The sequence below is a fragment of the Scatophagus argus genome, chromosome 8 (assembly GCF_020382885.2).
Source record: "Scatophagus argus isolate fScaArg1 chromosome 8, fScaArg1.pri, whole genome shotgun sequence".
Classification (NCBI taxonomy): Eukaryota; Metazoa; Chordata; class Actinopteri; family Scatophagidae; genus Scatophagus; species Scatophagus argus.
In genome coordinates, this window is record NC_058500.1 from 1,643,846 (window position 1) to 1,664,260 (window position 20,415).

The window sequence follows — 20,415 nt, forward strand, 5'->3', positions numbered from 1 at the left end:
GCTGCAACAAAGATATGAAATAAGCAACAAGAATCCAATGTAGAAGTCAAATGATTTCTGCAGGCTGATCAATAAGTTGAAGTGCAGTCACAAAGAAGCAGGACGGAGCAACAATTCAGAGGAGAACCAACCTGTAGATGTGTCGGATGCCTGTGAAGATAAAGAAAAGATCTTTACTGAACCCCACTCAGCTTGGATCTGCCTTTATTTGTAACTTTACACTTGGATTAAAAAAGGTGTTTTGTTCAGCACCAAAGATCTGTTTTAACATGAATCATTTAGTGTGCAGATTACTTACATGTGCTCCCATCAGTATTCCCCAGAGCAGAGGGGAATGATGTAATTTTTACCAGGTTCCATCTGTGTAAAGACACAAAATGTTTCAAGGTCAAGATGAAGTTAAAATTAAAATTACTTTTGTAAAATGAATAATTCATTGTGCACATTACTTACACCTGGTTCAAGCGACATTCCACAGGCCGTAGCCGTGAAGAGAGGAACCCAACCCCAAATACCCATCTGTGCAAAGACTCAGTGTTTAAATGTGAACTTAAATGACAACATTAAAACAACAGTTTCTAAACTGCTCTTTTGGTGATGTACAAGGATAGAATGAAAACATGTTTTGCACAAACGAGGCCTTGAAAAGAATTACACATGAAAAGAGGATTTTCTCTTGACGTGAACGCCAAATGTAATAAAGATCAGAAATGTTTTCTGTAGAATCTAAACAGCTGATGCCATGATGAAAGGTAAGAATGAGAGACGTACCTTGTTGTGACGATCAGGTGAGTTTGCACTTGCAGCAGTAGCAGGTAGCAGAGTGTCTTTGAGAGGGAAATCCAGTGCTTATATACCTTATCTTCACCTCCCTTTGCTTTGATCACAGGGACGGGCTTCATTATTATAATGAACAGAAATTAATTTATTGGCTCTGACGTGTTTTCATCAAACAGTGTTTTTAAACTCTGTGGACTCTGTGGGTGGATCTTACCCTGTGGGCTGTTTTCAGCAGCTTGTGGTTAAACGTCTCAGTCTCAGTGTCAAACGATGACTTTGAGGACACGAAGCTCCCATCAGTGAGCTGCAGACGTTTCAGCCGTCAAATCAATCAATGTTTGATCTTGTAATCGCGTAGCAACACTCACGGCCCTGCCTCACTTTCCCCTCTTCTAAAGGCTGCTTCACCAAACTCCCTTCAGAAATCAAACAGTTTTATCCTCCCTTCCTGCAGTCCTGCAGCTGCTATAGAGGAGCAAGACCTGCTGCTTCTCATGTGTTATATTATTACATGTGGTATGTAAGTCATCAGATCGTCTGGTCTTCATCTGTACCGTCTGACCTAATTATCATTTTTCACGTCCACAGCTTTGTTTAAATCCACTGAGGGAACAGTAGCTTCAGTTCCATCCAAAGATAAGCACAGCAAGCAGTATGGTGAACAGGTTTTGTAGTGATATGCTGCCTCCAATACTTTTGGAGCTGCCTTTGAATTGTGGCCATAATTTACAAGTTGCTGCCGTATTGGACAACTTAGTGGAGAACAGAGACGTAGGCCTGGCCCTCGCTCTCTGCAGGAGTGGCTGTTTGACTTCAACACACACTGGATGTCTTTTCATCATCTGGCTTCACAGGCCCAACAAGCACAGTCGCATGAAGGAGGTTAACAGCTCCATAAGTCAACTCGATGTAGCCGTGAGCGTGTTCACATGACTGAGGAGGTGTTCCAGCTGCAAACATGGGCAGGTCTGCTGGCAGCAGGGCGGCATATTTTACACTCCAAGAGCAAACTGGAAGATGAGACAAACATGAAGAAGTTCAATACAAAATCCACACTAAAAGCAGCTCAGTTCAAGCTGCCAAATGCAGGAAGGACAGCCGGCAAAGCAGTCGCAGACCGTGTGAAAGTGTGAGCTGCAGGCTCGTAACATCACTGCCCCACCATGAGGGCACGAGCAGAGCCGACTGTCATTACATTTGTGTATTTCGTGACATGAATGTGCTGCTTTGATGTATTCTTGTGACCACTCTGTGATCACACACGTGGTAACAAGTACTGCGATACTCCTGTCATGTGTAAACAGCTGAACTGGGATCAGAACAGGACGAAAGAAAAGGCATGAGACTGGAGACTTCAGTCAGGCCTGCCTAACACTGTATTCTCACCTTAGAACATTCAGTCAAATCTCCAGCTAAAATTACCAGCTAAAATGATGGACGAACGTGTCAAGTCAAGTCAAGTCAACTTTATTTGTATAGCCCATTTTTACAAGCAGTTTGTCTCAAAGGGCTTAACAGAACATCAGCAACATCCTCTGCCCTTCGACCCTCACATCAACGAAGGAAAAACTCCCAGAAAAACCTTTAACAGGAAAAAATGGAAGAAACCTCAGGGTGAGCAACAGAGGAGGGATCCCTCAGCCAGGACGGGCAGACGTGCAATGGATGTTGTACAGGCAGGAAAGCAGTTAACAACATGAGAACGACGTTACTAAAAAGACAAGTAAAACAAAATCTCAACTGTTTAGTTTCACTTTTGCTACCACCTCAATATGATTTTAACATTTCACAAGACTGAAATTATAATAATGAAATTATAATGAACTGCTGTAACATTCATGTATTTTTTATGTGATGTTGAAAATCACTATCCTATCAGTTGAATTTCGGCCCGTAGGGAGAACCACCCCGCCCATAGTCGGTGCACAGAAGAATGACAGGCAGTATGTCAGCATGTCAACAGTAGACATTGGGTTGGTCATAGAGCCGGCCACAGTTCAACTTGAAGATCTGGATGGAGAGATACCTGCAGAAAGATACAGAGAGAGAGAGAAAGAAAGGGAGGGAGAGACACAAAACTATGAAGAGAACTGGACACACAGTTAGTGACATAAAATAATGAACTGCATGTTAATCTGACGAGGGGAGAGGAAGAAGAGGAGAAGGAGGAGGGGAAACTGCTTGGTGGATCATGTTTGTGTCCCCCGGCAGCATAGGCCTATAGCAGCTTAGCTATGATAGAGATTTAAAGATTAACAGTTAGTCAGACCTATTCTACCTGTGGCTGTATATCATGAGGTGAGTGAAACTTGTTACAGACAAGTCGGTCTTTGTGAGTCTTTGGTGAGCTACGACTTGTGGAGCTGAAGGTTCACTTGACGTCAGCTTTCTGCATGGTTCAACTCCAATAACTCATGCAGGTGAAGGTAAGACAACTGTGCGAGACACACATGACGACACCACCCTCATCGGTCTCATCTCGGACGGGGATGAGTCCGCCTACAGGAGGGAGGTGGACCGTCTGGTGTCCTGGTGCGGTAACAACCACCTGGAGCTGAACGCCCAGAAGACGGTGGAGATGATCATTGACTTTCGGAAAGTGCCAGCTCCATCGCTCCCCCTCACCCTGACAGACACCCCCATCTCCACGGTGGCCTCCTTCCGCTTCCTGGGTATCACCATCACCCCGGGACCTCAAGTGGGAGCTGACCATCAGCACATTCAGGGTCTGTTTTCATGTCTGTTGATGTCTGTGTCCGTCCACAGATTGGACCGAACGTTCAGTACTGAAAAACATGTGAAATGTTCCCACGGTGGATCCAGTGAACACAGCCTGGGAGAAGAAAGTGGCAGACATCTCCTCCTTTAAACAACCTCTCGTGAGTGTTTACTCAAGATGATTCTGTTTGACTTCAACCTTCCCAGCTGCCAACGGGTAGAGGACGATCCTGAGGTAAGTACTGATAGAAGCAAACACTCAGTCCAGCAGCAACATGGTCCTCACAAGCCCAACTGCAAAGTCTGACGGGACGCTGTGTTAAACATCATTCATTTGCTGTGTACGACGTCTCGTTGCAGTCCTTGACTGTAATCTCATAGAACAGAACAGAATAGTGTTTACTGTCACTGTACATGGTACAACGAAATTGAGGGGGGTGTTCCCACAGAGCCACCGTACACCACAAAAACATCTCTGGCAACAAGAGGAAATATATACCGAAAATAAACCGCAAACAAGTAGTGCAATATGAAATGGCAAGTACATACATGTGAACAGTAGTGCAGTATGAAATGAAAATATATATACATAACGAATATTCTGGATAAATTAAAGCTATAGACATAGTAAGGCTCTGTAAACATCGTCATGAGTGTTGCTACGCGATTACAAGATCAAAACTTGATTGATTTGACGGCCGAAACGTCTGCGGCTCACTGATGGGAGCTTCGTGTCCTCAAAGTCATCATTTGACACTGAGACTGAGACGTTTAACCACAAGCTGCTGAAAACAGCCCACAGGGTAAGATCCACCCACAGAGTCCACAGAGTTTAAAAACACTGTTTGATGAAAACACGTCAGAGCCAATAAATTAATTTCTGTTCATTATAATAATGAAGCCCGTCCCTGTGATCAAAGCAAAGGGAGGTGAAGATAAGGTATATAAGCACTGGATTTCCCTCTCAAAGACACTCTGCTACCTGCTACTGCTGCAAGTGCAAACTCACCTGATCGTCACAACAAGGTACGTCTCTCATTCTTACCTTTCATCATGGCATCAGCTGTTTAGATTCTACAGAAAACATTTCTGATCTTTATTACATTTGGCGTTCACGTCAAGAGAAAATCCTCTTTTCATGTGTAATTCTTTTCAAGGCCTTGTTTGTGCAAAACATGTTTTCATTCTATCCAAAAAGAGCAGTTTAGAAACTGTTGTGTTAATGTTGTCATTTAATTCCACATTTAAACACTGAGTCTTTGCACAGATGGGTATTTGGGGTTGGGTTCCTCTCTTCACGGCTACGGCCTGTGGAATGTCGCTTGAACCAGGTGTAAGTAATGTGCACAATGAATTATTCATTTTAAAAACTCCTTTACTTTTGATCGTAAACTTAAACCAATTTTGAAACACTGTGTGTCTTTACGCAGGCCTGGATGTATGGCCTCCCCCTCTGCACTGGGGAATACTGATGGGAGCACATGTAAGTAATCTGCACACTAAATGATTCATGTTAAAACAGATCTTTGGTGCTGAACAAAAACCCTTTTTTAATTCAAGCCTAAAGTTCCAAATAAAGGCAGATCCAAGCTGAGTGGGGTTCAGTAAAGATCTTTTCTTTATCTTCACAGGCATCCGACACATCTACAGGTTGGTTCTCCTCTGAATTGTTGCTCCGTCCTGCTTCTTTGTGACTGCACTTCAACTTATTGATCAACCTGCAGAAATCATTTGACTTCTACATTGGATTCTTGTTGCTTATTTCATATCTTTGTTGCAGCTGTGAAGCATTTTCTAACAACAGTTTTGCAGAAGGCTTTAGAAATAAAGTGGGACTTACTGAAGTGAGGAAAGACAAACGATGTGAGCGTGAAAACTGGGTAGCGGAGACCTCTGACGTGCCGTTATTGTTTCTGTCCACAGGGAGAGATGATGGCAGCCATAGCGACTGTGATGGGAAGGCCTCCTCTTTCTGTGCCAGGCACCTGTGAAGATCCCCACCAGGTGCTGACACACGTGCCATCAGGATCCCCACTGATGATGTCACTTCCAGCAGTATGACATCACTGCTGGCAAATCTATTGACAGTTCTGATGAAATTTCAGCACAATCAATAAACAGATGCAAACTCCCCAATAATCTGTCTGGCCTCTTAATATGACGTCTCGTCCAATGAAGCTCAACAGATCTCTGAAACAGCTGAACATTTGCATTCACAAGCGATGATGTAGTGAAGTTCACCATTTTGTCAGATACATACACTAAATCGGAACATTAATTCATGAGCTCAGCAACACTTTATAAATTTATTGGTAAAAATTATTCGTTTGCAAATGATTGCATTCTGTTTTATGTTTTAACTCCTTTGGATGTGGAGTTGTAATAAATGCATGATCTATGTGTATTTTTTCCATTTAAGGAATTGCTTGTGTCATGGACAGAATCATAAAACAACGGCCTAATTCTAATTAGTTTTCACGATAATTTCAACTACAGCGTGTGTCCCTCTGAGAGATATTTTCTGATTTTTCTCTAAGCGCTGGTCTTCATTTGTATGGCTGGACATTTTAACATTTCCAGGAACTATTTTGAAACTGTAGTGGACCCCTGAAGGACCTGCTGAATGGCATCAGAGAGGTTTTTGCTGAGGTGTCCCCACTGGTACAACACTTAATGGGGTTCGGCCCTCCATTTCATCTGCCATGAGGATCTTCCAGACCATATGTGTCAAACTCACGGCCCGCGGGCCACATGCGGCCCGGCGTACAATTATATCCGGCCCGTGAAATCATTTTATTAATCTACTATAATGGCCCGGCTATATGAAACGCTGATAACTCTCAAACTACAGATCCCATAATTCAGCGCTTCAGCTGCCTTGCCGCCGCAGGTACGTTGGCTGAGTCGGGGAAAAGTTCTCAACAGAGTTTTCGAGCTCATTAAAGAAATCTGTCAGTTCATGGACAGTAAAGGAAAAGACTCCACAGTTTTGCGGGACGAAAAATGGAAATGTGAATTGGCGTTTCTGGCTGACATAACAGCTCATCTCAATGTCTTAAACCTGCAGCTCCAGGGACGTGACCGCATGATCACTGACATGTATGATGCGGTGAAGGCATTTCAAGTGAAGCTGCTCTTGTGGGAGACACAAATGCACCAGTGCAACTTGCCTCACTTTCCCCGTTGCCAAGTAATGATGAACCACGTCGGCACAGCAGCGTTCCCAAATGCGCACTTTGCTGATAAACTGAGCGCACTGCGCACTGAGTTCGCACGGCGCTTTGGTGACTTTGAAGCACAAAAAAATAACTTCGAGCTGCTTCGCAACCCATTTGCCGTCGATGTGGAAACTGCACCTGTACAGATGCAGATGGAGCTGATTGAACTGCAGTGTAATGGGACACTAAAGGCAAAGTATGACACTGCAGGGCCCGCACAGTTTTTTCGCTCCATTCCTGAAGCAATGCCCCAGCTCCGTCTACATGCGGCTCGAACCTTGTGCATGTTTGGTAGCACATATCTATGTGAGAAGCTGTTCTCAGTGATGAAGCTTAACAAAACAGTACACAGAAGTCGTCTCACTGATGAACACCTGCAGTCCATCCTGAGAATCTCTGCAACACAGGACCTCACACCAAACCTGAATGAAATTGTTGCCAACTAAAGATGCCGAGCATCCAGCTCTGACAAAATGGCATAAGCTGAAAAAAAAAAAAAAAAAACTGAATGAAAACTGAAAAAAAATAAACTGAATGTTTTAATTTGTTGTTATTTTAACTTTTGGTGAAAAGCACAAATTTTATTTATATTTGCATTTTTTCATTTTCATGAATGCATTTTGAATTTGTATAGTTTTGACAGGAGCAAAGTATTTTAAGTTATTAATGTTTAAGTTTGTTTATTCTGGAATAATATTCCTGTCTGATTTTAATTCATATTTGTGTTAAAAAAAACGTCAAGTTGTAGTGTATTCAATAAATGTTTATCCTGTTCGGCCCGCGACCAAAGGTGTGGTTTGAGTTTTGGCCCTCTGTACAATTGAGTTTGACACCCCTGTTCCAGACTATCCATATACCTCAAGCCAACCATTAAATTTAAAGGACTTCAATGGAATTTCCGCCTCCCAGTGCACAGTGCGGAGCACTGCACTTCCTTATATGGTTATTGTCCGACGTCCTCCCGGTTCCCCCTCCCCCTGCGAGCTGAAGCGGTGGATCATTTCAGGAATCAGGATGCAGTCAGTCAGTGTGCGTACCCGTCAAGCACCGGCAGGACGGGCCCAGCCCGGAGGTTCTGGCCGGAGCTTCCAGCGTTACATATTCCCGCTGACATGGACTAACATCAGCTCACAGCTTCAAGCCCAGGGTGAGTTGTGGAAAGCTCAGCGCTCTAAATGAACCAGTAAACACCAGCTTCACACTGTAAGCTCACCGTAAACAAACTTGTTAGCGTGTTTGCTAACTTCGAAGTGATGTGAGGTAACACGTTTAGCCGTTAGCGCCACAAATCATTCGTTCGGGCGTGTGTGTGTGCATACAGGAGCAGAAACAGGTTTGGTCAGTTTTGAACTGCTAGTTTGAGATCTAAACTTCAATTTTGTTGTGCTAAGATGGATTAATGGAGTCCGTGAGGTGGCTTCAGTGCTGAGTGGGTTGTCCAGAATGTCCGTTAACACCAGCAACTCAGGAGAGCAAAGTTTTTAGCGTATTCGTTGACTTTGCAGTGGTGTGTATTGAGCTAAAGTTATTCGCCTTCCCAACAATGTATTTATATCTGATGGCAAATCGTGTCGTTAAACTTAACCGTCTATAGTAATAATTTGGGTGGTAACTAGCTGATGTTTATAGTAAGTTCACAGATCGGCATGGTACCTTTACTGACGCCTCGTAAACTCCCGCATCCCCTCTTGTTTGTGAACAGTGGACGGATTATTCGAAAAATATTGTTTGTGTTTTTCATGTGCCTGTTGACATACTGAATAATTCGTTTCATTATTATTAACATCACAAAACGTCCAAGTTCAAAATCCAAATCTCTGGAGCAGCATATTTTAATACATTTTCTCACAAGATGTATTATAAATTAAGCTTTGTAGCGTATAGAGATTCCCTTGTGTAGCTACACATTATTTTCTTCAGATGTAAAGAAACTGCTTTTTTGGTTCAGTCCCCAGTAAAAAACACATCACTGTCATTGTTAAGTATATTTCAGCGAAAATTAAACGGAGCATTTGCTGTTTACTTCTTCCTAAATCTTCCTAACTTAAAAAAAGTGAGTTGTGTCCTGGAAATAAATAAATAAATAGATAACAGAAGTAAATCGCTAATCATTTCAAAGACACAACAGTGTAATGAAACAGACTGTGAGTCCCCTGATGCTACACAGCATCCAAACTGTTTTGGGGTCAGGGCTGGAGGTATGTTAGCACCATGTGTTACATGTGAATAATTAGTGGACATATTGTTGTTTTAAATTTCTAATGACAAGAACTCTGCCACCCACACAGAAGTAATTTGCTCTCATCGTCCCTCTCTCTCTCATTTTTTAAGACATTGCCAACTCAGGAGCTTGTTTATATCCTTTTCCTATGAAGTTTTGGATTTTGTAGAGATGAATCAGAATCAGAATCGTCTTGATTGCCATGTAAGTGAAGAGGTTTCACATTACTAGGAATTTGTCTTGGTGATTGGTGCATACATAGAACGTAAGAACAAGTAACATATAATAGTAGAAGAAAATAAAATTAAATAGAATAAGGTAAAACAAAATAAAATAAGTAAAATAATTCTGGTTTTGGAGGTAGTACAAAAGTGAGGTAGTACAGGATGGTTAGGTTGAACTTGTGTCCCGAAGTTGGACAAAAGAAATGATAAATTGATGACTTTCAGCTGTTTGTCGTTGTAAATGGAGACGCTGATGTGTTGAAAAAGACAGAAGGATGCTGTGAAGCTCTGCTGGCTGGTGCCTTGCTGTGTGTCCTGGTTTCTTGGCTGCAGGCTGACTTAGCAAGCTTCTGCATTATTATTGTATGAAATGGTTTCCACCGTGGAGCTACATCAGTGTGTGTCTGCAGAGCTGAAATAAGCCAGACGTGTTTGTCAGTGACCTGCACTGTGGACGTTCAGACATATGATTGTGTGTGCTGTGCTTACTTATTGATTTACCTGATACTTCTTTCTGTTGTGTGTGTGTGTGAGAGGGAGAGAAGTATGCACTGATGGATTTGACTGAGCTCCAGTGAATTCCAGGAAACTTCTTTCTGCATGGCACTACATCTACACTACATCTTGACAGCAGTGTTAAAATGTAGCCAAGCATTTAATCAAATCCTGTTCTTAAGTACTTATATATTCGCTCACTTAGTCCAGCGGTCGTGGAGCACACAGATTTCTTCTTTTTACAAGTTGGCTTCTTGGGCCTCCTGAAAGCCCACCACAGTAGTGCTAACGTCATCAGCGCTGTCAAAATGGTGACCACTTTTTTCACCATTCATGCATGTTGGCATACTGTTGCAGCTATAAGCACGTCCACCTGCCCTCCTGAATGAATGAAACTTACGTGAACAGTTAAGATTAGCAGTGCGTAACTGTCGATTTTATAGAAAAATAAAGCTGATGCCTTTCTGCCTTCCTATTTTTTCTTCAGCACCCCCCCTCTCGCTCCCCTCCACCCTGCATTGGCCAGGTGGTGTCATGGCATCCCGGCTCCTGGGTCGTCTGAAACGCTCGTTGTTTAAAGATGGTGACGGGTCGGGACCTGAAGAGGAAGCAGGAGGTGTTCAGGAGGAGCAGGATGGCTGGGAGGCTGAGCTGGAAGAGGAGGAGGAGTGTGTGAGCGATCGGCTTGAGGGGACGCTGTGCTTTGACAGCGGAGGAGGTGGAGGAGCAGGAGCAGCACAGGATGGAGACGAATGCGAGGGGTCAGGGCTGGACAGTGACTCTGACTTCCTGGGAGAGTCGATGGAGGAGGGGCTCAGCAGCACAGGTAAGATACTTAGGTGACAAAATATTACTACAGCTATCAAAAACAAGGTGATTTGCCACGACATTAAGGCAACATGGTCACCTGGTCAAAGGCCTGAGGCACGTGTTGAGTTTTTCAACAAGATGGCAACTGCTATATTTGTCTTTTCCATGTTGCTGTGTTATGTAGTTAGATTAGCTCTCAGACATAAAGAAAACCAAAATTGTTCAGGTTTGATGTGAACCCACAAAGCACCTCCTCCTCTTCCAGTCTTTTCATCAGCCATTTTTCTGTTCTGTTTTTTAAGTGCAGTGTCGTGATCTACCCACGGCAAGCCTAAAGGGCTAAAATACAGTGGAAAGAAGGTCAAGGAAACCTTCAGTGTTTTTGGTTCACAATGGACAGGTTAAGTGCCACTCCGCAGAACTGAAGCAAACCAAACTTAGGCCACCTCCTGAAGTCATCTCAGTTTGGTTTGCCGAGTTTGTTTATTTTCAACTCCACAGCAAAAGTTCAGGTCACACTGATGGGATAAACAGCGTGTTAATTTTAAACTTAGTTTTGTCTAAACCTCCATATCATTCAGAAGTGATGCATTGCAGAAATACTGATACTTTTTTTGGATGACTCTACACTGAATGGGGAATCCTCTAACTTGCATATGTGAAGTTCTCCAAATTTCCTTTTCTTTATATATTTATACCAGTGTACACTAAGGCTGACCAAAATACATCAAATTTTCGAAGCCATTGTCATGGGATTGGATGTCCAAATCAGTATTTGAAAGAAGGAGATGCCACATGATAAAATGGTGTTGAAGTTGTCTCTTGTAAGCATACATACAGTCGGACCCCTTCTTAAATCCAGTGGTGGCGCCCCCTGCTGGACATCAGAAAGAAAGCAAGAAAGCTACACTTTTCAGACCAGGAAACTCTGGCCGTATTTTATACATTCAGTGGCCTGTACCTTCCCTTGGTGAAAGTTGGTTTCTGTATCTATAAGATTTCTGTTTGCTTTGTGATTCTGTCTTCATTGTTGGTGTCCTCAAACTCTCTCAAAGACATACATTTCCAAGATGGTGCTGGTGAGGTCGGACGCTGTGGTACCTGCTCCCGAGATTTGTTTGTATATAGTCGTTTTTAAGCGTAATTTTGACTTGCTAAGCCACCCCGTTGTAGGTCGTAACACATAAGACAGACAGACCCTAATTAACCTTGGAGCACAGCACTCAAATTATGCTCCTATCAACTTAATCCCGAACACGACCTGGCCCGTCGACATCCTACGAGCAGGCTACAACAACAACAACAACAACAGACGCACAGGCCGCAGGTCACGGAGGAGGCCCCGAGGGAAACAAGCCGGCGTTAGGAACAGATTGAGACGACCATTCACCTCTGCCCAGCATCCTACTCGCCAATGTCCAGTCACTGGAAAACAAGCTCGATGAACTCAGGGCCAGAATAAAGTTCCAGAGGGATATACGAGACTGTAATGTCATCTGCCTCACTGAGACATGGCTGACTCCCCTGACTCCGGACCACGCCGTTCAACCAGCGGAGTTCTTCTCAGTTCACCGTAAGGACAGGACGGGCGAGTCCGGTAAATCAAGGGGAGGTGGTGTGTGTCTGATGGTGAACAACAACTGGTGTGACAACAGGAACGTTGTGTCTCTCAAACACTCATGCACCCCTGACCTGGAGCTCCTGACCATCCAGTGCCGTCCTTTCTACCTGCCCCGGGAGTTTACTTCAGCCATCATCAGCGCTGTTTACCTCCCACCTCAGGCGAACACGGACACTGCTCTCACCGAGCTACATGAGGCTATATCCACCTATCAAGCTAACCAGCCTGATGCAGCCCTCATCGTGGCCGGGGACTTTAACCGTGCTAACCTGAGGAAGGTGATACCAGAGTTTAAACAACACATCGACTGCCCCACCAGAGGAGAGAGGACTCTGGACCACTGTTACTCTCCTTTCAAGGATGGTTACAAGGCCAAGTCTCTACCTCCGTTTGGCCTTTCGGACCACAGTGCAGTCCTTCTCATGCCGAAATATAAACAACAGCTGAAGCAGGAATCTCCTGCAGTCAGAGAAGTATCACTGTGGACTGACCAATCAGAGGCCGGTGCAGGGCGCACTGGATTCAGCGGACTGGGACATGTTTCGGTGCAGCTCGGACGGTGACATCAACGAGTTCACGGAAGTGGTTGTGGGATTCATTGGGAAAATGGTGGAAGACATAACACCAACAGCCACCATCAGAACTTTTCCCAACCAGAAGCCGTGGGTGGACAAAACTGTCCGCGACGTGCTGAGGGCCCGCACCGCCGCCTACAACTCGGGACTCGCCACCGGTGACATGACGCTGTACAGGGCAGCCACCTACGCTGTCCGTAGGACGGTGAAGGAGGCTAAACGCCGCTACGCCACAAGACTGGAGCTGCAGATGGAGGGGAGCAACTCCAGGGCGCTGTGGCAGGGACTACGCACCATCACGGACTACAAAGCAATACACCCACCCGCGATGAAAGTCGACGCTTTTCTAGCTGATGAGCTCAACAACTTCTTTGCACGCTTCGAGTCGGACAGCAGGCAAGAAGCTGCGCTCCCAGCCGGCGGAGAGGTAGGGCTGGGTATCAATCAAAAATTTTCGATACCGGTACCAATACCGGCACCTTCACTTTGATACCGGTTCCTTAACGATACTTTTTTCGGTACCAATTTTATAATATCAATTCTAACAAAAAGAAGATTATATTATACATTACAGTACAAATCTTTAGTTTTATTTTTCAGCTTTGGTATTTGGCCACTCCAAGTGGTTTTCTTACAGAAAAAATAAACAATGAATAATTTCCAGTGCAGTTGCACTGCTTACTTTGGCCTCCAGTACGACTGCAAGGAACCTCGGCGTTATCTTTGATCAAGACGTGTCATTTATTCATCACATTAAACAGACCTCTAAGACCGCCTTCTTTCACCTCCGTAATATCGCTAAGATTAGGAGTGTCCTCTCTCAGAGTGATGCTGAAAAACTTGTTCATGCTTTTGTTACTTCTAGGCTGGACTACTGCAACTCACTATTGTCAGGATGTCCAAATTATTCTATTAATAACCTACAGCTGATCCAAAATGCAGCAGCTAGAGTTTTAACAGGAATCAGTAAAAGGGATCATATCTCCCCCATCTTAGCTTCTCTTCACTGGCTTCCGGTAAAATTCAGAATAGACTTTAAAATTCTCCTACTTACATATAAGGCCCTAAATGGACTCGCCCCATCATACCTGCAGGATCTAATAGTCCCATATATTCCCAATAGATCACTCAGATCACAGAGTGCAGGTTTACTTACAGTTCCCAGAATTTATAAAAGTAGAACGGGAGGACGAGCCTTTAGCTATCAGGCAGCCCTGCTGTGGAACCAGTTGCCAATCTGGGTTCGACAGGCAGACACCACCTCCACTTTTAAGACTAAACTTAAAACCTTTCTGTTTAGTAAAGCATATAGTTAGCACCAAATAAAGTGTGTAGGGCTGGTAGGCATAGTTTCACTCACCTCATGATATACAGCCACAGGTAGAATAGGTCTGACTAACTGTTAATCTTTAAATCTCTATCATAGCTAAGCTGCTATAGGCCTATGCTGCCGGGGGACACAAACATGATCCACCATGCAGTTTCCCCTCCTCCTTCTCCTCTTCTATCCTCTCCCCTCGTCAGATTAACATGCAGTTCATTATTTTCTGTCACTAACTGTGTGTCCAGTGCTCCTCGTAGTCTTGTGTCTCTCCCTCCCTCTCTCTCTCTCTCTGTATCTTTCTGCAGGTATCTCTCCATCCAGATCTTCAAGTTGAACTGTAGCCGGCTCTATGACCAACCCAATGTGTATTGTTGACATCTGCCTGTCATTCCTCTATGTACCGACTATGGGCGGGGTGGTTCTCCCTACGGGCCGAAATCGAACTGATAGGATAGTGATTCTCAACATCACATAAAAAAAGAATACACGAATGTTACAGCAGTTCATTATAATTTTCAATACTATAAATTTCCTATAACTTGTGAAATGTTAAAATCATATTGAGGTGGTAGCAAAAAGTGAAACTAAACAGTTGAGATTTTGTTTTGCTTATCTTTTTAGTAATGTCATTTCTCATGTTGCTTTCCTGCCTGTACAACATCCATTGCACGTCTGCCCGTCCTGGGTGAGGGATCCCTCCTCTGTTGCTCACCCTGAGGTTTCTTCCATTTTTTCCTGTTAAAGGTTTTTCTGGGAGTTTTTCCTTAGTCGATGTGAGGGTCGAAGGGCAGAGGATGTTGCTGAGCATGGTGTTGATAGCAGGTAAGTCACAGGTAAGACTGATGGTAGCTGGAGCAGACACGCTTGTATTTATTCTGCCGGGTTAAGAAGCGTTTGTTTTAAAGGAAGAACGGCTAACACCCATTCGATGCACTTTATAATGTAAACACAACTGAAATCAGAGTGTCCCACTTACTGTGCGTAGCAGACTGTGATAAAGGTAATGATGTGCTTTATGGTCCAAGATTATCAAAAGGAAATGCAGACTGTACAAAGCTCACACGAAAGTTATTTGCAGGGTGCATAACTCACTGTGGACTTTGCCTTCTGTTCAGACTTGCTTTTTCAGCCAATCAGCATTCAACTTTAATCACAGGTTTTCTTAAAGGAGTGCATGTGGACTGCAGTCAGTCAGGTCATGTGTTTACTGTTCAAGTGGGGCAGCCGTGGCCTAGAGGTTGGAGAGCGGCTTTTGATCGGAGGGTCGCTGGTTAGAGTTCCTGAACCACTGGATGGGCAGGAAAAATTTGGGTGTGTTGGAGTGATTAATGCGGCCTGTGGAATGTGGAATGTTTAGAAGAAGAAGAAGAAGAATCAACTTTTATTGACAGTATATATATTTTTACATACACACACTGAATTCGTCTTCTGCATTTGACCCATCCTTAGTTGAACACACAAATGCAACACCCGGCAAATTACATGCAGTGAAACACACACAGGAGCAGTGGGCAGCATCAAGCGCCCGGGGAGCATATTGGGGGGTTAAGTGCCTTGCTCAAAAATTGCTTTTTCCTGCCCGTCCGGTGGGGGAATCGAACCGGTGACCCTCCGATCACAAGCCGCTTCTCCAACCTCTAGGCCACGGCTGCCCCATATGTGGAACGCCCTCCCCCCTCCATTAGCCGGCTGATGTGCCCTTGAGCGAGGCACTTAACCCCCCAATATGCTCCCCGGGCGCTTGATGCTGCCCACTGCTCCTGTGTGGGTTTCACTGCATGTAATTTGCTGGGTGTTGCATGTGTGTGTGTTCAACTAAGGATGGGTCAAATGCAGAAGACGAATTCAGTGTGTGTATGTAAAAATATATATACTGTCAATAAAGCTGATTCTCCTTCTTCTCTCTTCTTAAAGCATACAGTGTTGCTGTGACAGTAGTTTGAACAAAGAGTGAACTCTGAGTGATTTTTATTAACACAAAGTCACACAAAGAACACACAAAGGAAACACACTGAATGGGAACGACAGCTTTGCTTCCTTACAAGAAAACTCCTCAGCACTTCCTTGAACACCAACAAACACCATACAGTCAATCTGATAACCCTGACAGGATCTGAGCAGCTCTGCAGGTTCATATCAGTTGAGGCTGAAGGCTAAGGGTGACATGACTCTGGTCTTCTTGCCCCTCACTTCAACAAGATTTTTTATTGTGCAAACAGATGATTATTCTGTTTGGACATTTCAGTGTGAATTTGTGTCAAATTGCCAAGAACAGTGTGTAATACTTGCACAAGCTATCTCTGTGTATGTCGGGAGTGACAGCTGGAGTTTTAGTAAAGAAACACTGGACTCAACTGAGAGGCTAATTTGAAAAAATTCAAATCATTTTTATAATGTTTTGTTGTTGTTAAAGCAGGTACCTGTTTGTGTCGGGACGGGGGTCTCCAAACTCAGCTGTGATGTGAGAGACTGTGAAGTCTGTATGAAATCCGAGAGAAGATGACAATTCAAAGTCTACAGGCCTTTACATCCGAAGAGCTTTCAGCCACGTTGCTCATGTGCCTCATGTGCTTGGCCACAGAAAGACACTGGAGAAGAGTGTTACAGGAAAACTGGGGAAGATTAGATAAGTTCATAAGTTTTCCATTAAGTGGTGGGTGGCTATGAGATATGAATATCATTCTATTCTCATATATTCAGTTTCTTTGCAATTCAACAAGTCCAATTTCAGGTTCTTCTCTCAAGCACCAACCAGGGACACGACAACACAAATCCAGATTTTAGAGATCTGTTGAGCTTCATATGGATGAGACGTCATATTAAGAGGCCAGACAGATTATTGGGGAGTTTGCATCTGTTTATTGATTGTGCTGAAATTTCATCAGAACTGTCAATAGATTTGCCAGCAGTGATGTCATACTGCTGGAAGTGACATCATCAGTGGGGATCCTGATGGCACATGTGTCAGCACCTGGTGGGGATCTTCACAGGTGCCTGGCACAGAAAGAGGAGGCCTTCCCATCACAGTCGCTATGGCTGCCATCATCTCTCCCTGTGGACAGAAACAATAACGGCACGTCAGAGGTCTCCGCTACCCAGTTTTCACGCTCACATCGTTTGTCTTTCCTCACTTCAGTGAGTCCCACTTTATTTCTAAAGCCTTCTGCAAAACTGTTGTTAGAAAATGCTTCACAGCTGCAACAAAGATATGAAATAAGCAACAAGAATCCAACGTAGAAGTCAAATGATTTCTGTTGAAGTGCAGTCACAAAGCAGCAGGATGGAGCAACAATTCAGAGGAGAACCAACCTGTAGATGTGTCGTATGCCTGTGAAGATAAAGAAAAGATCTTTACTGAACCCCACTCAGCTTGGATCTGCCTTTATTTGTAACTTTACACTTGAATTAAAAAAGGTGTTTTGTTCAGCACCAAAGATCTGTTTTAACATGAATCATTTAGTGTGCAGATTACTTACATGTGCTCCCATCAGTATTCCCCAGTGCAGAGGGGGAAAAGAAAAAGGAGGATCTGTGTAAAGACACACAGTGTTTCAAAATTGGCTTAAGTTTACAATCAAAAGTAAAAGAGTTTTTAAAATGAATAATTCATTGTGCACATTACTTACTGGTTCAAGCGACATTCCACAGGCCGTAGCCGTGAAGAGAGGAATCCCCATACTAAAACCCATCTGTGCAAAGACTCAGTGTTTAAATGTGAACTTAAATGACAACATTAACACAACAGTTTCTAAACTGCTCTTTTGGTGATGTACAAGGATAGAATGAAAACATGTTTTGCACAAACAAGGCCTTGAAAAGAATTACACATGAAAAGAGGATTTTCTCTTGACGTGAACGCCAAATGTAATAAAGATCAGAAATGTTTTCTGTAGAATCTAAACAGCTGATGCCATGATGAAAGGTAAGAATGAGAGACGTACCTTGTTGTGACGATCAGGTGAGTTTGCACTTGCAGCAGTAGCAGGTAGCAGAGTGTCTTTGAGAGGGAAATCCAGTGCTTATATACCTTATCTTCACCTCCCTTTGCTTTGATCACAGGGACGGGCTTCATTATTATAATGAACAAACATTATCTCTTGGCTCTGACGTGTTTTCATCAAACGGTGTCTTTAAACTCTGTGGACTCTGTGGGTGGATCTTACCCTGTGGGCTGTTTTCAGCAGCTTGTGGTTAAACGTCTCAGTGTCAAACGATGACTTTGAGGACACGAAACTCCCATCAGTGAGCCGCAGACGTTTCGGCCGTCAAATCAATCAATGTTTGATCTTGTAATCGCGTAGCAACACTCACGGCCCTGCCTCACTTTCCCAGTAGCTTTAGTTACATCCAAAGATAAGCACAGCAAACAGTATGGCGAACAGGTTTTGTAGTGACCGCCACCTTCACCGGGTGGCGGTGAAGCAGCACCTGATGTGTCCTCTGTAGAAAAGACAGCAGTGGACCAACACGTGAGGACACGTTTCATGTGTTAACACCCATCTCCTCATAAATGGAGAACGGGTGAAACCTGTCACCACCTTCGGGTTTCTGGGCACCCTTGTTTCCCACTCCTGGACCTACAACATCAGGGCCCTGGTCAAGAAGGCTCAGCAGCAGCAGCTACACTTCCTGCGTGTCCTCACGCTGAGGACAGGAAGGCGGTGCATCCAACTGCAAACAGCCATGGACACACACATACGGACTCCCATAACGCCCCCCACCCAACAGTCCTGCATCACAAACCTCCCCCCTCCTGCCTCCTTTCAGCACCTTACAGTCACAATGTTTACAGAGCCTTACTATGTCTATACCTTTAACTTATCCAGAATATTCATTATGTATATATATTTTCATTTCGTAATGCACTACTGTTCACATGTATGTACATGCCATTTCATATTGCACTATTTGTTTACAGTTTTCGGTATATATTTCCTCTTGTTGCCAGAGATGTCCTGTGATGTTTCTGCTTTTGTTTTCCGCTGTTGTTTTTGCTATTTGTTGTTGAAATGATTTTTTTTTGTGGTGTATGGTTTGAATGGTCAATTTCGTTGTACCATGTACAGTGACAGTAAACACTATTCTGTTCTGTTCTATGAGATTACAGTCAAGGACTGCAACGAGACGTCGTACACAGCAAATGAATGATGTTTAACACAGCGTCCCGTCAGACTTTGCAGTTGGGCTTGTGAGGACGATGTTGCTGCTGGACTGAGTGTTTGCTTCTATCAGTACTTACCTCAGGATCGTCCTCTACCCGTTGGCAGCTGGGAAGGTTGAAGTCAAACAGAATCATCTTGAGTAAACACTCACGAGAGGTTGTTTAAAGGAGGAGATGTCTGCCACTTTCTTCTCCCAGGCTGTGTTCACTGGATCCACCGTGGGAACATTTCACATGTTTTTCAGTACTGAACTTTGGGTCCAATCTGTGGACGGACACAGACATCAACAGACCCTGAATGTGCTGAAGTTTTCCTTAAAGTTGGTCAAAAGGCTCCCTTCAGCGCACTTCATGTGTGTCTCGCACCGTTGTCTTACCTTCACCTGCATGAGTTATTGGAGTTGAACCATGCAGAAAGCTGACGTCAAGTGAACCTTCAGCTCCAGAAGTCGTAGCTCACCAAAGACTCACAAAGACCGACTTGTCTGTAACCACACAGGAGGGCCAACCCAACTGGCCAGGATTCTGCAGTCCATCTACGTCTTAAGGAGAAGGGACAATCATTTCAGGACAACAACGCATCATATCTTGGACAGGGAAGACAGAAGGTTTGAGACAGGGGTGAAGGAAGCCACCTATGGACACCATGAACAACCTTCCCTCAGCAGGGGTGGTGGTCTGCACCACCACCTATCGAGCACCTACAGTGCAGCCTTGAGATCCGTCCCCAGGAGACTTACGCCTCATTCTCCCCGGGAACCACGTGACCCTTACAAGCGATGAAAGGGTGGGTTGGCGACCTATTTGACGAGCCACACCATGGCTATAGGGGTGCGGGCCGGTCAATCACAAGTGGACACACGAGACTGGAACGAGTCTCGTGATGGCTGAGTGCGACAACGACCCATTCAACCTCCTTGCAGTTACATGCTGGCTGGGCAGGTCTACCATCGAGCTTTAATACTTGGGACTCCCGACCACTTCATCAGAACTGAAGAAGTCTTTTGAATGAGACACGTCTTCACTTTTAACCTGAAGTCCAGTTGGCCCAACTTAAGCTCTTCTACGCTCTGTCTTCATGTCAACATGCAGCTTATAGCTTGAGAGCCACAGTATTGTCCGGGACGACAAGGCTCCACGCGCCGATCTGTGTAGCTAACGTTAGCCTTGTTGTTATGCTTCCTAAACAGGTTAATGGGCTCAGGTTAATGCACACTGTGAGTCATACATGTTTACATGTTTGATTGTAGATGCTCCAGCAGTTTAGT

At 44.2% G+C, this 20,415-nt stretch overlaps 1 protein-coding gene across 6 annotated transcripts in view; it reads left to right on the plus strand.

Annotated features, from left to right (window-relative positions):
* The first annotated feature begins 4,243 nt into the window (after positions 1-4,243).
* snx21 (sorting nexin family member 21) overlaps positions 4,244-20,415 on the plus strand; it is a 120,452-nt gene continuing 104,280 nt past the window's right edge. Inside the window, exons 1-5 of one of the 6 annotated variants that reach the window (XR_006844045.1) lie at positions 4,244-4,524; positions 4,766-4,981; positions 5,130-5,148; positions 5,422-7,863; positions 10,144-13,089. Coding sequence is in view for 2 of the 6 variants with exons in the window: in XM_046396403.1 (XP_046252359.1) it covers positions 10,399-10,482 (84 nt within the window). In the remaining 4 variants the exon portion in view is untranslated. Of the gene's footprint in view, positions 4,525-4,765; positions 4,982-5,129; positions 5,149-5,421; positions 7,864-10,143; positions 13,090-14,664; positions 14,809-20,415 lie in introns of those variants that run through there. The other 5 variants (XM_046396406.1, XM_046396403.1, XM_046396404.1 and 2 more) reach the window with 5 other exon arrangements.